This window comes from Neolamprologus multifasciatus, chromosome 3 (assembly GCF_963576455.1).
Source record: "Neolamprologus multifasciatus chromosome 3, fNeoMul1.2, whole genome shotgun sequence".
Taxonomy (NCBI): domain Eukaryota; kingdom Metazoa; phylum Chordata; class Actinopteri; order Cichliformes; family Cichlidae; genus Neolamprologus; species Neolamprologus multifasciatus.
Genome location: NC_140441.1, coordinates 30,578,922 through 30,594,692, shown reverse-complemented (window position 1 = coordinate 30,594,692; position 15,771 = coordinate 30,578,922). Strand labels below are relative to the sequence as shown.

At 42.0% G+C, this 15,771-nt stretch overlaps 1 protein-coding gene across 13 annotated transcripts in view; it reads left to right on the top strand.

The window, feature by feature from the left end:
• Window positions 1–15,507, top strand: part of nhsl2 (NHS-like 2) — a 206,917-nt gene extending 191,410 nt beyond the window's left edge. For all 13 annotated transcript variants that reach the window (XM_085138160.1, XM_085138152.1, XM_085138209.1 and 10 more), the window contains 5 exons: window positions 2,757–3,804; window positions 3,983–5,147; window positions 5,299–5,608; window positions 7,904–8,021; window positions 8,715–15,507. In XM_085138160.1, the coding sequence (XP_084994286.1) occupies window positions 2,757–3,804; window positions 3,983–5,147; window positions 5,299–5,608; window positions 7,904–8,021; window positions 8,715–9,054 (2,981 nt within the window). In that variant the 3' untranslated portion in view covers window positions 9,055–15,507. The remainder of the gene's footprint in view (window positions 1–2,756; window positions 3,805–3,982; window positions 5,148–5,298; window positions 5,609–7,903; window positions 8,022–8,714) is intronic.
• The last annotated feature ends 264 nt before the right edge of the window (window positions 15,508–15,771 follow it).

Here is a 15,771-nt window from a genome sequence, read left to right as displayed (position 1 = left end):
ATCACATGCCCCCCATTACTTGCCCGAAACCGGAAGTGATGTCATTTTTGCGGAAAATGTAGTTTTTTACCTTCGGGGCCTTATAAGCCTATACTGGTATTTTGAAGAGTCATGTTGACTTTATGCTTTTCTGAATAGTTTCTGGGATGCTTAGAACTCATGCTGGGTTTTTTTGCAAATTTGCATTATAATATTTATTTTCGTTTTTCCTGGAGTATATAAAAATTGGTGTATCTCAAAAATAAAATTATGAAGATACTCAAAATAAATTTCCTGTTGTTGGAAACTTTTTCGTGCAACTTTTTTGTATTTACAGTTTTGAGGGATAAACCTCTTAAAATTCTCTAACTAGAAATGAAGAAAACCAAAAATGATTTTAAATTTTTTTGTAGTTTATTGCACTTTTTTGCAATTTATGTAGTTACTACGGACTTAATGCATACATATTATTAAAATTTGGGCTATAACAGTTGTATTGATGTATAGCAACTTGAAACGCTCCCAAAAATGGCACTACAGCATGTACAAATATAAAGATAAGCTCTGGCAGACTTGGTTCTATGGTCGGTCTTAAAGGGTTAATGATTTGCTCCTTGAGCTGTAGTGAAAGTTGAAAATTGTGATGTATAGTATATTGCTTTGTTTTGTTTTTTTTGCTTGTTTTCTATTCTTTTTCTCTCAACAGGTGATCCCGGAGATATTTTTTCTTCCCCCCTTTCTCACTGTCCCTCTCCCCTTCTGTTTTTCTTTTCCTTCCTCTTTCTTTCTCCCTTTCCTATCCCTCACTCATGTCTGTCCCGTCTGTAACAACTGAAAATAAAATAAATAATAAAAACAAAGGTCGATCAAATGGACCAATACGGCAATGCCATGATGATCCATTTGGCAAAATAAATCCATTGGGTATCCTTGTTGGTCTTCAGACAACAATTCTGACAGCTAAAGAACCAAATGGGACAGGCGGAAAAAAAAAAAAAAAAAAGAAAAAAAAAGAAAATTGTGATGTAAATGGTGAATGGAGAAGGTTCTTCTATGAAGGTGGACAGTCTTCATTTCAGTTTCACTTCAACTTGCAGAACTAAGTGAAACCGCCTCCACCAGCTAGCAACCAAAGCAATCAGAAAGAGTTTTTTTGCAAGTCAGTTGCAAAAAGTATAAGTATACGTACGTATCGGTAACACACAAATTACGTTGCCTATGGTTTTTTTACGGAACGGTGCACAAACAACATTACAACGTTTCTTAACAACACGTAAAAATATATACCGTATATTTACTACTTATCTATTTTATTGGTATTTTAATGTACTATTAGGCCTATGTAACAAATTAAGGGCAAAGAAACTGACCCCTCAATCCTTACAGTGGGTGAATCTGGTGGGTCTGTTGCTGTGAAGGGGCATTTGGTTGGCATGATATGGTAACCTGTCACACCAGATAACTTGTTACAGAACCATCTGTGAAGCCATACTTGCAAAATGGCACGCGTTTGAAAGAACCATCTGTCTATTAACTTCAGCCAGTCAGTTGAGAAATCAAACTCTTGCCAAATCCAGTCAAGTGAAGATGAAAAACACCTTTACACATCAGACAGTGAAGAAATGCTCTCAACTTTTCAGTTCTATAACTTATGATTTAGCATTTAATCTCGAGGAACAGCTAAAACATGTCCATAGATGCTTATTTGTTCTGTGGTTATACCACACACATAGCATGGAATATTGGATTCTGATCAAGTTCTGGTGTGATTCTATCTCACTTGCAAAAAAGAATGTTTTTGATCCGCTTTCCCTCCTTAGAAGGAAAGGTCAGATAAGTTTATATATGTTTTTCTTTTTAATATGTTACCTTGTATGTATCTTTTAAGCATGGAGTTTTATTAGGCAGGAAAGTATGTCTGTGAAGGTGCTTGGTCATCTAGGTCATCGTAGTGTAAGGAGCATGAAAAAGAAAAAAGAGTCTGAAAGAAAGAAGTTCTAAGAAAGAACTTCTTTCTTAGAACTTCTTTCTTAGAACTTCTTTCTTAGAACTTCTTTCTTTCAGACTTTCAAAGAAAGTCTGAAACTTCTTTCGTTCAAAGAAGAAAACTGGTGGAGAATCCCAGATATAAAGCCCTATGGGAGTGTCTCCAAGAGGGTCATGGACTCCCTATTGATCCTCTACCTAATCACATGAGCCCATGTGAAAACGGGTGTGGATCACAATCAGCCGAGGTTTCGGGTAAACCCATTGCAAAACCTAGCCCCACCCTATCATGTGATATCCTGAGGTCAAATGGCCCAAGTGTCTGGGAGCAGATCTCAAAACTGGATTATAGATGGCAGACAGACAGTGTTGTAAGTCATCCCTTCTGTTCAAAGATGGTAGTTCACAGTGGACATAGATGGCTTCTTTCACTCCTGTTTCAAACCATCTGTCTTCTGTGTCCAAAATGTGAACATTGGCATCCTCGAAAGAGTGACCTTTGTCCTTTAGATGCAGATGGACACCTAAGCCTTGTCCCGTCGAGGTGGCTATTCTCGTCAGGCAGTAAACAAATGATGCACACTGTGTATGGACTAATGCCAGAGGCTACAGATGTCAAGGCAGGTTGTGCCTTTTCTGGTCAGAATAGTTTTCTGAATGGGTAGAGCTAGAGATAGATATGTGATGTGTAGAAGTTTTTATTATAACCTTTTATTTTAGAGTGTCCACAGTCAGTGGAATTTGGTGTGATTAGTTTTGTTGTATTGATTCTTTCCCTCTCTTCTTTACAGACAACCGTTTGGGGCTGCCTGCCCCAGATCACCTTCACCCAGAAACTATGGACCATTCTGGGCTGCTCTGCTCAAATACACCCACCGCTTCCTGGAACGGACCCAAGGGTTCCACCTTTTCTCCTGGAGCGTGGAACGAGCCTTACAATTATAGTAAGAACAAAGGACCAGCGGTACCACCCAAACAGCACAGTATCATCGGAGGAGGGACCCAGGAGGGGGTGATGCTGGTGAGCTCAGGACATTCAAGCTCATTCAAGACTGTGACAGACCCTTCTCGGAGACCATTGAATAACATGGACATAGGGAAGCGGAGTGAGACAGAGGGGGCTGCAGTCGATGGAGGAAGAGGGGGAGGAGGAGGGGAAGCAGTGAGAGGACGGGAGAGGTCGGCACGTTCCATAGCAGCACAGAATGCTTTCAAGTTTCGAGAGCGTTCCCTTTCCACACCCACAGATTCTGGATCTTTTTGTTTCACAGAGGGTGTTATAGGCCATCCGGATGGTAATATAACATCTACAGGAAATGGGAATACTATGGACCACCAACAAGAGCATCACAACTTCCTCGGCTTAGGTGAGAATTACGCCCTTCTCTACCCTAGAGGGAGCTCAGAAGACAGCGCAAGTACGACTGACACAATCTCCGTCACAGCTTCAGACTACAGCACAGAAGGCCGTTTGCGCCTACGTTCCCGCTCCATCTCCCTTAAAAAATCCAAACGAAAGCCACCACCCCCTGTGAGGAGTGTCTCTCTTATGAAAAACCTTGGAGAAGCTGAGGGCAGAATACACCATCAAGGTGGTCTTTACAGAGATGGCCGACCAAAGAGCCTGCACATCCCCAGGGATCACTTCCCTGACTTTCAGCCAGATTTCCTTCTGCCCAACTCGTCTAAAACCAGTATTGGTGAGCGAGAGCCAGGCCAAGGAGGGAATGACAGACCTCCAAGTCTAGAGGTCCAGGCACCAGAGAGGGAGGGGGAGACAGAAATTACTTTTCCCACGCACTGGCAGCTAGGGGAGTGGAAGAGCAATGATCCATACAGGTAGGAAACTACACATGGATGTTTAGTACTTGTGCTACAAAGTTATTATTATTGTGTCATCTTTATTATGTCTTCTCACATCATTTCATAGGTATCCTGGATGTTTTGTTGTCAAACGTGTTTGGCAAACTTTGATTTGGCAAAAAAAACTTCACATCTCTTCGTTGCTCTTCCTCAGGTCTCTGTCAGGCTCCAGCACAGCAACAGGTACCACAGTGATCGAATGTATGAAAGTCAGAGGTAGCTCAGAGTCCCTTCTTGACTCTCCCTCCACCTCGAGAGCCACATCACCCTCACAGCTTTCCATGGAGACTGACATCAAGGCATCATCGCCCTTCAAACCTCCAGGACTTATGTCCCCATCTAGTGGCTATTCCAGCCAGTCAGAGACTCCCACCCCAACTGTTCCACTCAGTCATCTGTCAGGTCAGGGGACTGTGGGTACAACAGGTTGTAAGATGCGCCCCAAAATCCCAGAGAGGAAATCATCTCTACCATCACCCAAGGATCCAGCTGCTAGGTCTAGACTGTCCTTTGAAATGCCTGGGAATGCACATCTGGAGCTTTCGTCCATCAAGCCAAAACAAAAGGCCAGCCGGCGGCATTCTGACACTTCGACAGCAGCAAAGCCAGGAAAGATCAGCCCGAGTTCCTCACAGGCACTGCCTATGGTTACCCAGAATGAGCTAAAGACTGTTCGGCTTCGTTCAGTTTCTCGTGGAGACCTAGAAGACTGCCCTGATGGAGCCTCTGACACCATCGAAGAGGAACAGCATGGCCGCAACATAAGCGAGGATCCCAGCCCACCACCCACTCTACCAAAACCTAAACCACCTGTTGCAGTCAAGCCTCCCTTACCTAAACGGCCAATGAACCTTCTTTTCAAGTCTCCTTCTCCTTCCTCCACTTCCCCTCTGGCGCTTGACTCGCCTCCTGCCTCACCTGTAGACCGACCTGTGCCTCTAGGCAACATCTACAAAGTCATGAAAAAGCCAAAACCCAAAAAACCTCCACCACAAGCTCCAACAAATCCCACTATTCTGTCAGATTCAAACTCTATGACTGCTCCACAAACTGCCTATGATAAATCGTTCCTCCCCCTATCCCAGTCCCTGTTTGATCTCCCTCCTCTCCCAGACCCTCAGCCTCTCCTGGAAGACCCAGTTTTGGAGCCTGAATTTGATGTTGACCAAGAGATTCGTCTTGGCCCCGAAGATGGAGGCTCACTCCCTTCACCTTGCAGCAATCAGGAAGCCCCAGAACTTCAGGACAAGAGCAAGACGCTACCCTCAAGGATGACAGTCTCCTGTCTGGCAGAGCTGTCAGACAAAAAGAAACCCAAGGTAACCAAATTAAATATATTGTTCTTTCACACGAGTATTCTCATGGTTAAACATCGAGTATCTTCTAAAGGCAAACAATTTAAAAAAACATATTCACAGTTCACAACTCTCCTTATTTTTCATTCTTTGAAACCTTCTCAATCCTTTCCAGGTTCCACCTCCAGTCCCCAAGAAGCCAAATGTTCTGCTTCTTCCCACGTCAGTCCACTCCTCCACTAATGGCAGCACAGACCGTCAGACGCCACAGACTGACAGCCCCGTGCGTCTTCGGTCTCCGGTAGGAACATTCCCACCAGATGATATTCTCAATGCTCCCAGTGTTCCCGACATGCCTGAGCAAGATGAGAACCACTTGGGAACAGATGAAGAAAGTTCCAAAGAGTCATCACTACAATCCTCTCTTCAAGATTCCTCTCTCACAGAGCTGGAAGGGAAGATGGCTGGTACTGGGATTGGGACAGGTATGCCTTGATGGGTCCACTTTATTAAGCTTTAAAAGTTGGTTTTCACCGAATGGTGGTCTCATAAGACTCATAAGACCAGATAAAAGGGCTTTTATATATCAATTTATTTTTTTAAACATGAGACACTACACACTACATGTAAAAACATTTTTGGCCTATTTTACTTCAATAACATTTCTTCTGTCAGACTGCTGGAAAGAGACCACTGAAAATGTGTTTTTCTACTTAACATTTATACAAAGCTGTTCGTGTTTAATCCAAGACTTACATCATTTGCACATTTTAATGCTATAGTCTAAAAACTTTTAAAACAAAAGCACCGTTTTTTAAATATTGTCTCTTTTTCAATAACTGACTGAGGAAGTGTCATTGTGATATAGGTTACATTTTAATAATTGTTTTAATATTGTAAAATTTTACATTACACACACATACTTACATACACCAAAAAGTTCTAGTTTGATTCCCTTCTATAGTTTGACAGAGGGATTTGTTTATATACCATCCAGAGCCTGATTTGTAGAAAAATGGAAAAAGAAAATATCTTTGTGTAAAAAATTTACTTGCACAGTTTGATGGAAACATGTCAAAGTTAAGTAGTTATTTTCCCTTGGTTGTCCACACGCCTCCTGCAGTCCCTCTATTCTCCACCAGTGGTCCCTGTCCTACAGAATCACCGCTTCAGGGTAGGGGTAGTTGTACATTCATTCAATGATGAAATACAAAAATATACCATAAATCTTGAACTGGAGTTTTCTGGCCTTCTAATCGTTTCTAATTAAAAACATCCCAACACAAATGTTGCATTTTCTAACATATATTAGCTAATAGTTTGCTTGTAGTCTTATTTCACTGCAGACATTGTCTCTTGTGATTTTTTATGTGCTTGTGTTGGTGATAATAGTCTAGCAGAGCTTCTACATTTGATTAGGACTCATACCTGCTAATTTTGATACATACCCTCCTGATTCTGCTTTGTTTTGATACAGGCCCATTGCTCTAAAATGAGGCCAAATCAAAACACAGAGTGGTTCACACTGTTTTTAACAGTGAAGATGAAATTTATCATCATTATTTCATTATCACCTAATTTTCTGTGTAGCCGAATCAGATTTACATATGCGTTTGCACAAAGCCAGCTGATATACACCTATCAGCTGCTTTATTAGGTACACCTACATATAGTAGTGCCCTTTGCCTTCAGCGCTGCCTTAATTTAACAAGGTGCTAAAAACATTCCTCAGAGATTTTGGTCCTCGTTGATATTATAGCATCACAGATTTGCTGCAGAGTTGTAAGCTACACATGGATGATGTGAATCTTCCATTACACCATGTCCCAAAGGTGATCTGTAGCTTACAGTGGCAGCCAATTTAAGTATAGTGAACTCATTTTCATGTTCAAGAAACCAGTTTGCAATGATTTGCACTTTGTGATATTGTGTGTTATCCTGCCTGAAGAAGCCTTTTAGAAGATGGGTACACTGTGGTCCTAAGAATGAACATGAACATCAGCAGTACTCAGGCAGGTTGTGGCATTTAAACAATGTTTAGTTAGTGACTATCCTGTACACCATTAAACCACCAACATCCAGAAACATTAATTCAAGGAAGGACTCATGCATTTATGTTCCGTCCATCCATCCTTCCATTGCCTATCCTTATCAGGGTTGCAGGGGGGCTGGAGCCTGTCCCAGGGCGAAAACCAGGGTACATCCTGGACAGATCATACAGTGGTGCAGTGGTTAGCACTGTTCCCTCACAGCAAGAAGGTCTTGTTGTTTATCCCAGATTCTGCCCTTGCCACCGGAATTTTGCATGAGAAATGGAAATTCATTAGACTAGACAACATTTTTCCCATGTTCAATTTTGGACCTTGACCAGTCCTTGCAAATTGTAGCTTGACATCAACAAGACATTTTCATCCATGAAACTGCTGTTCACTAGATATTTTATCTTTTTTGGTCTATTCTCTGTAAACTGTAGAGATGTTTATGTGATTAAATTCCAGCAGATCAGCAGTTTTTGAAATACTCAGACCAGCCCAACTTGTGCCAACAACTAGGCCATGCTCAGAGTCGCTTAAATCACATTTCTTCACCATTGTGATGCTGAGTTTGATCTTCAGCAGGTTGTCTCGACCATTTCTGCCTGAACTCAATGAGTTGGTGCCATGTGATTGGCTGATTAGCTGTTTGGTCATTAAAATTAATATCATCTAAGGTGCATGAGAAAGTGGCTGGTTAGCATTTCTACTTTATATGTTTTACCATGATTTGTGTGCCTTGCTTAGATGAACCAGCAGCCAGTGAAAAGACTGTACTGCACATTGAAGAGGAAACAGACGATGACTTGTTGGCCAGCACACCTACAACACACACCACCGAAGACCTCTTCACTATTATACACAGGTTTGAGCACGCACACACAGACACAACCAAGGCATATTTTAAACACTGAGATCGGTACAAACTGTGATATTAGAGCACATAGTTTCCTCAGATGGCAGTTAAAGGTTAAGAAGTGCTTCACAGTTTAGTCTGTTTTGACAGGACAGCACAAATGCTTTAAGCCATCACCAAACCTGCCTGGAAGCTTTTTATAACCTGGAGCATGTGACAAAATACGCATTGTCTTGTTGAAAAGGTGTGAGACAGATGGAGTATAAGGTTCCCTAGCAACAGTTACATGTAAAGTGGGTTTGCTGCACGACCGCTGGCTCTCATTTCGTCCTTTTATTTTTTCCTTCCAGCGTCCCTCTCTCTCTCACACATGCACGTACGTGGATATGAGTACACACAGAAACTGACAAGAAATCTAGTCACTAAGCAACAAGTGTTCGTGATTTTTACCTTGCGTGATGCTGAAAATAGCTTAAAAGGCTCTGAAGAATAAGTGAGGATGGGGAAATGGAAGATCAGTAATCAGTGTTTTCATCTACAAGAAAGAATGGAGTCCCTTCTGTAGTTACAAACTTTAGTTTTTCTATTCTCGAGAAACAAATGTCAACTAAAGTGTGACTCATCACACACGAGTAGTAAACCTGATGAAGTGAAACAGCTGCACACACAGTTTTGGCTGATAATCTTCTCTCTCTCCTCCAGGTCCAAACGAAAGGTCTTGGGTCGCAAAGAACCTTCCGACTCGTTTGGCAGTCGCCAGAGCTTGGTGTCACCGGTGAAGCACAGCACCAGCGGTAGCGACCTCAGAAATCTAACCTTGGGCAGCAGCCAGAGGTCGAGCTCCCGCAACGAGAACTTCATGGCCCTCCTTCAGAAGAAAGGCAACAAGTCTTCCAGCGGAGGAACCAGAGTCTCTGCCATGGAGCTTCTAAAAAGCACAAACCCCCTGGCCCGGCGTGTCACGGAGTTTTCAGCCAACACGGCATCGAATGCCGAGGGAGGAGAGACAACGGCTGGGAACGACAAACCCAGCGATCAGTGAATGGAAGCGTCTACGCAGATGTAAACCAGGTCTGTTTGCTGTCGACAAAGCTACCAACCATTTCCATGGCCTGCCACCCTATGGGGGACGGGGCCATCTGACGAACATGTCCAACCAGATCGCTCCAACTACTGGTTGACCATTTGCACTGTCCAATCAAATTGGAGCACACTTTTGGACAAAATGGTCCCTCCCACAGTTGGAGCACTGTTGGTCCAAGTAAAACCAGCCCCTCTAGGAAGGCAAGACATCAACGGAGAGAAAAGTAGGTTCTCACAATATATTTAATGAAAGTGGAGGTTTTGAGGTCATGCTTCTAAACTGCACTACACTATCTTTTCCTCATTGGGAATTTGTTCAGTGTGGAGGCTAGTTGGGTGGAGCAGACACTGGGAATGTAAAGATACACAGCAGGTATCTTTACTCCTGGGCTTCTTCCAGGTGAATACAACAAAAAACCCCTGATGACTACGGGGGAGTGTATCTGAACCTGTGACCATATTAATCCCCCCCTAAAGAGGAATCCGATCAATCCACAAAACAAATGGAATAAAAACACTGAAAATACAAGACTTTAACACAATTTACCCTCGATTCTACCAAACCCCTTGAGCTAGCAGCATTACAGGTCCATCACCTGTGGACCACTGATAAAGGAAATATTCCCAAACCTCGGACCTTGTGGTTCCATCTTCTCTCCACGGCGAATGCGACACCACAGCAGCCCTCTCAGCTCCAGACAGACAGGATTACATAAAAGAGCAGGATTTACAAAGAGAAACCACAAGGCGGGGGCACGCTTTTTGCCACCAAAGATGAGGCATGAGCATACCACACGTGTTATCGCTCGTGCTGTGAACACGAACACGGACCTTCACAAAACATTCCACAAAGGCGCTCGGCAAACGGACCACATTTTTGGAACATAAGCACTTTTTCCCCCCTTACTGGTGTCGCAGGTCGTTTACACGGCGCAAACGCTGCGCCGCTACCTTTTTCCTCATCTGTTACTATCTTTTCACTCTTTCTTTGGATTCTTTTTTTTTTCTTTTTGCATATATTTTTCTTAAATATACCCAGTGGCCATATACTGTACATGTTAAACTGGATCATACTGTAATGTATCATGTACAAAGATAAATGTAACGCATCTATCAACAACTATCATCCGCAGAAACAAAGACTATAAATAGTGTACAAAGCAGCAAGAAAATTGGACTACAAACTGCCCACGCAGTGAGGGGAATACACACACTCAAACACACACACACACGCAAAGACTGCCAAGCAAAATGTTACTGAAGACAAACAAACAAAACATGGAGAAAAAAAGAAGACCAATCTACACACAAGTGTGTGTGTGTTCATACAAAGAGTGTGCGGAGGATATCATGCCTGTGGAGTTTCTGTACGGAGAGCATGAAGCAGGCCTGCTTATTAAACAGGGTTTTTATTCATTTTGGTCTCTGGTGTTGGGACCAAAGGACTGTTAAACACTACAAACAGACCAGAGGGGACCTAAAGGTGTGTGTGTGCGTGTGTGTGTGTGTGTGTGTGTGTGTGTGTGTGTGTGTGTGTGTGTGTGTGTGTGTGTGTGTGTGTGTGTGTGTATGTGCAAAAGAGGAAAGTGCCAAGAACAAAGCAAGGGGAGGGAAAAGACAGACGGGGTGAGTGCATGTATGTGTGCATTTGCAGTTTTTGTGTCTGTTATGAATACATGTCACACATTTGTGTGTGTTTGCAAATTATCAGCCCCCCCCCTTCCCTTTTTATTAAGGATTATGATTGAAGTGACCTCAACATTGTTACATTAAGATTCCAGAACAAAGAGGGTTTCAGAAATCAGTGGATGGATATAAGAACGTAAACATTCCCAAACGTCTGTACAAGTTTGGAATTCTTGGATGCCCAGGTTTTAGCCTGAGAACCGGGAGGATGGATGAGAATCAAATTCCCCTGTGTGTGTCCGTCCGTGGTGATGTGGAGTGACGTGGAGTGAAAGACTTTCCGGGTTTTTTTTCACCCTCCTCCACCTCCTCCTCCGCCGTCTCTTTGGTCACAGAGAGGAGGTGACGTCTGCGCCACCTTCCTTCTCCTCCTCCTCTTCCTCCTCACCGCTCACTGTTCTCCTCCTTTTTTCATCACTGCTGGAGCACACACTCCATCTGTCTCTCTTTTTCTCTGCTCTAACCTTTTTTCTGGCACATAGCACACACTCTCTCTTTTTCTTCCCCTACATGTTCATCCTCTCTCACTCTCAGTAGCAGCGCCTCTCTTTCACCTTTCTCTCGCCCTCCCTCCATCTTTCACTGCCCTTCTTCCCTTCTCTTTTAACCTTCTCTCCATCCTCTCCCGTCGCCGCCTTCCCGCCTCTCCGCCTCTCCCATCTCTTTTCTCTCTCTCCCTCCTCCACCTCTCCACCTCTCTCTGCATTCAGTCTATGCATCTGAGCTCAGCAGAAGACGCGACACCGGATGAATGTCAATGAATGACTGTTAAAGAAAATAGATGCTGTTCTTAGTTTGAGCGTGCAAAATGCATTTTCTATCAGCGCTTTATCTTCTGCCTTCTTTCTCTCGAGTTTTTATTATTTGTTTTCTCTCCCTTTAGTATCCATGAAATATGGAATTGCCATGGATGAATGAACAAATGAATGAATATTTGGGATCTGTGTACTGACACGGAAACAGGAAAAGTTTGAGTGTGGGGTTTTTTTCTGGTTTTTTTTTTTTTTTTTCATTAAGGACCTTGACTTTTGGAACCGGACAAAATGCCCTGCGGTCTTTGATTCATGGACCCGCCGATCAGTTTGTCCATGCCTGTATGGACAGCCTAGATGACTCTGATCAGCAGTGGTTCAGCTCTGACACTTGACTAACCTGCTGCATGGATGGACTGCGAAAAATGGAGGAGGGGAACCTTTCATCTCCTGACTCCCAGTTGGCAAACTTATTTCTCGGTGCTATTGAGTCAGAGCTCCCCCTGGTGGACGGAAAAAGAGGAACCACTGAGAAAAAAACTTCAGCTACATCTCTCTTCCCTACAGCAGTCCTTCAGGTATTCCATCATCCTGAGAAAAAAAAGCATAAATTATCACCATTTACGATGACTAGTCAAGTGACGCTTGTTTTAAATATTTAGTGAATGAAAAAAGATAAACCTATAAAACTCTGTGTTTGTTTGCCTTGTATACTGAATTATAGGCGTGTTGCTGCAGCGCCTACTGTGTTTTTTCTTCTTTTTTTTACATTTTCTTTTGATTATATTTCTTATTTCAGCTGCCTTGGTAGTACATACACACCCCAGTGTAACTTTTCTTGGTAAATCTTGCCAAAATTGCACTATAGTGCATGTGTAAAAGGGAGCATTTCCATGTAATCTGGCAAACAATTGCCCAAATCTGCATTCACATACAAGCAGAGTGTGGCCATGAAGACTAATTTGCCGCAGAGCAGATAAGTCGCAGACATAGGATAAGTTAACTGGGTTGTTAAGAAGAAGCGAGGGCCAATAGATGGGTAAAAACAAACCTAAAAAAAAACCCTGCGAAGATTGTTTCTGTGCTAAACCCAGCGGTAACATGTGGTGTGAAGAGAGACGTACTTTCATCTAAAAAAGCGCCAGGCTGTCGAACAGGGTGTTCACTTACGGTGTGTGTTGAGGATCAAAAAAAGTGTGTTTTTGACTTTTTATGTAGGCAGACAGCAGATTCTCTTTAATCGGGGAGGAAAGAGAGATAAAAACAAGCAGGAACACCTGGGCGCACTGGTTAAAAAAAAAAGTGTTATCCCTTATGTGGGGATCTAGCCATTTAATATTAAGAAGAACCTGATTTTTTGCAGGTTTTGTAAATGTTTCTTGGAAACGGGAGTTCCTTTAGAAGCTGAAATAATATCGTTAATTAAGTTAATCTTCAAAGTGTGGGGCTAAAAGGTCCTGCTGGGACAGAACAGCCAACTTTTCATTGATTCTGAAAAGCTACTAAGGGTGCAATATATTAGTTGTCTGTTCAAGATGGTGGTGGTGGTTCTGCCTACACAGCAGCTACGCCTCGAAGAAACCGCTACAAGCTTCATTCTCTAAAATATATCGGCAACATACTGTTTTGAAAATGACATTTTTTATGAAGTGTAAAAGAGAAATGACAGGTGGAATATATGGAATCTCTAAAGCATTATCCCTCCTTCAGGAGGAGAATAAGGAAGATAGGAAGGAGGAAAAATGAGTGTGCAGAGCTGAGGTCAGACTCTGCTGAATGTAGGGATTACCACGCTGAAATTCATAATGCAGTCCATCATCTTTCCCTTCACCTCCTCTCTTTCTCTCTTCCTTCTTAGCTGTCCCGTGACTCAGAGAAGCAATCACACTAAAAGCTTTTTCTTCTCTCGACCTCTGTTTTTTTTTTTTTTGCCTCCCTGCGTGTTGATAAAAGGTACGAGAAAGCAACAAAGGAAGGAGGAAGGCGCTGCAATAGCTCGCTAATTAATTTGGTGTAATTTTTACATTTCATGCCTCTGCAGATATCGAGCAGCCAAACAAGAACCAGTTGCTAGGAAACGTAAATAAAAAGCAGCGCCGAAAATTTGGAAGTTAAGTTGAGAGAGCGGGAGTTCAGGCAAGGATAATTTCCTCATAGGCAAAAGGAAAGATCACACTTTATCCAAATAAGCCACAAAATAAAAATTTGATGACATTCATTTGTTAAGTACTTTATGAGTACAGCTGCTACCAGTGAGAGCGAGTGCCAGACCAGAATAAACAAATAACACAATACCCACCAGCACAAAGTTGACCGCAGCTCATCTGCAGGACTAAGAAATATAATTTGTATAATAATTATAAGAAAACCAAAACCCATTTCTCTCATTGCTGTTTCTCCCCCTCCTCCGTTTAATGCTTTAATCCCATCTCCTATCAAGTAAAATCCAGCACTGAAAAATGAAGCCAAGCAGAAGTGATAAAAACTGCAGTTCCTCTAACGGCCACTTGAGGCTTGATGTTAGTTCAACACGTTTCATAACTGCAATGATAGTATTTTATTTGTCTATTATTATATTTGCACTATTTGCACTATTTATCAAATATATAAATTGCCCTCTAGTTAACAATTACAGCTTAACCAGGCTAGCTAGCTGATGTCTTAGCTGATAATGATCAACTGCTAGCTTAAAGCCTTCAAAATCCAGCGGGTGATGTTACATCCATTTTTTATTCGTTGTCTGGGAAACCATCGGATATCTGCCACATAAACCAGACAATGAAAATTTTAAAATATATCCTAATAAACTCACTGGCGTACTGAGATGACTGCCGATAATATGTGGATAGTCATTGTGAGACCTTTTGACTGAAAATGAGTGACTGAGCTCATAAACTCAGTGTGTTTACAGAGCTGAAGATTGAGCCGTTTTCCCATAGATTTCTATAGGACCAATAGTTTTTTTGTAACAATCGCAGCTATCGCCCTCTGGTGGCCTTCAGATATAATGCAGGATTAAGGCACTTCTGCCTCACCTTCATTTTTCTGACATTAATGTCCATGTTTTGTAAAGATTTTGAGTCACATCATTTAGATACCTAGTCAATAGTCAGTGTGGTTGCTAGCCTTCAAAGTAAACATCTGGAAATGGATCAAAACTATTGCTTAGCGGAGAGGTCAAGGTCTTAAAGATACAATCAGAGCTCAGCTGTACATACAGAGACATCTTTTTAAGAAAAAATCAACAGCAGTGTAAGTTTACAATCCCAATATTGTCAACAAATTAATAAATAAATGCTTTATAGTTTACAGTGGGTAGAAATAAAAACACTTTGCTGCTACCTCTTTGAGATATATATTAAGCTACTTCAGCAAATCACATTATCACATAAAAATATCAGGACTTTGTTCTATTTTTGAACAGTCTCGGCTTTATGAGCGAGCGATTGAGAGTAACAATAAGAAATAGAGAGACACTGTGGCTGCAGATTTGGGCCAAAAGACTTTGTTGTTTGCTTCAGGAGTGACAGATGGGTGAAGTTTACTGTGTTTTAGTACTTGCAGTGGACAAACAGCCCACAAAGTCCATCACTGATAAACTCCATCCACTTTACTCCCCAAGCAAAGTGAGATAAACAACCCCCTCAAACCCAATTTAAACCCCAGTATACTGGGGGCTGTACAGGCAGCTTATAAAGACACAGAGATGATAATTAGAGAGACCTAGAGAAAGAGAGACAGACAGAGATATTGGAATTATTCTATTTTTGTTATTCCTCGTTGAAAAATACATATTTAAAGGAATATTCCATGTATGTATTGAATAACCCGTTTTCTTGCCCCATCCAATGGTGTAATCTGTTGCTGCGAGGTGGCGTCTCACACAAACGCTTCCTTCTGCAGCTCTGCAATGCCAATGTGATGAAATTATTATTATATCATTATAAATAAATTATTTTTCTTGCTTAAAAAAACTGTGTTGTTTGTATGCTTTCCCTCCTGCTGTAGTAGCTTTCAAGGTTACACTCTCATATCTCTGAGCTGTGTCTGCTGGAGCACCAGCTCTCCTGTTAATTGGCTGTTTCTGTCTACACAGTGAAGCACCGCATGGGAAATAGAGCCTTCTGATCCAAAGTTTAATCATTAGCTACTTATATAGGGTATTTAATTACTATGTGTGTTTATGAAGCAGAAGCTGTTTTAGGGAGAAAATAATGTTCTTACATAACAGGACACTT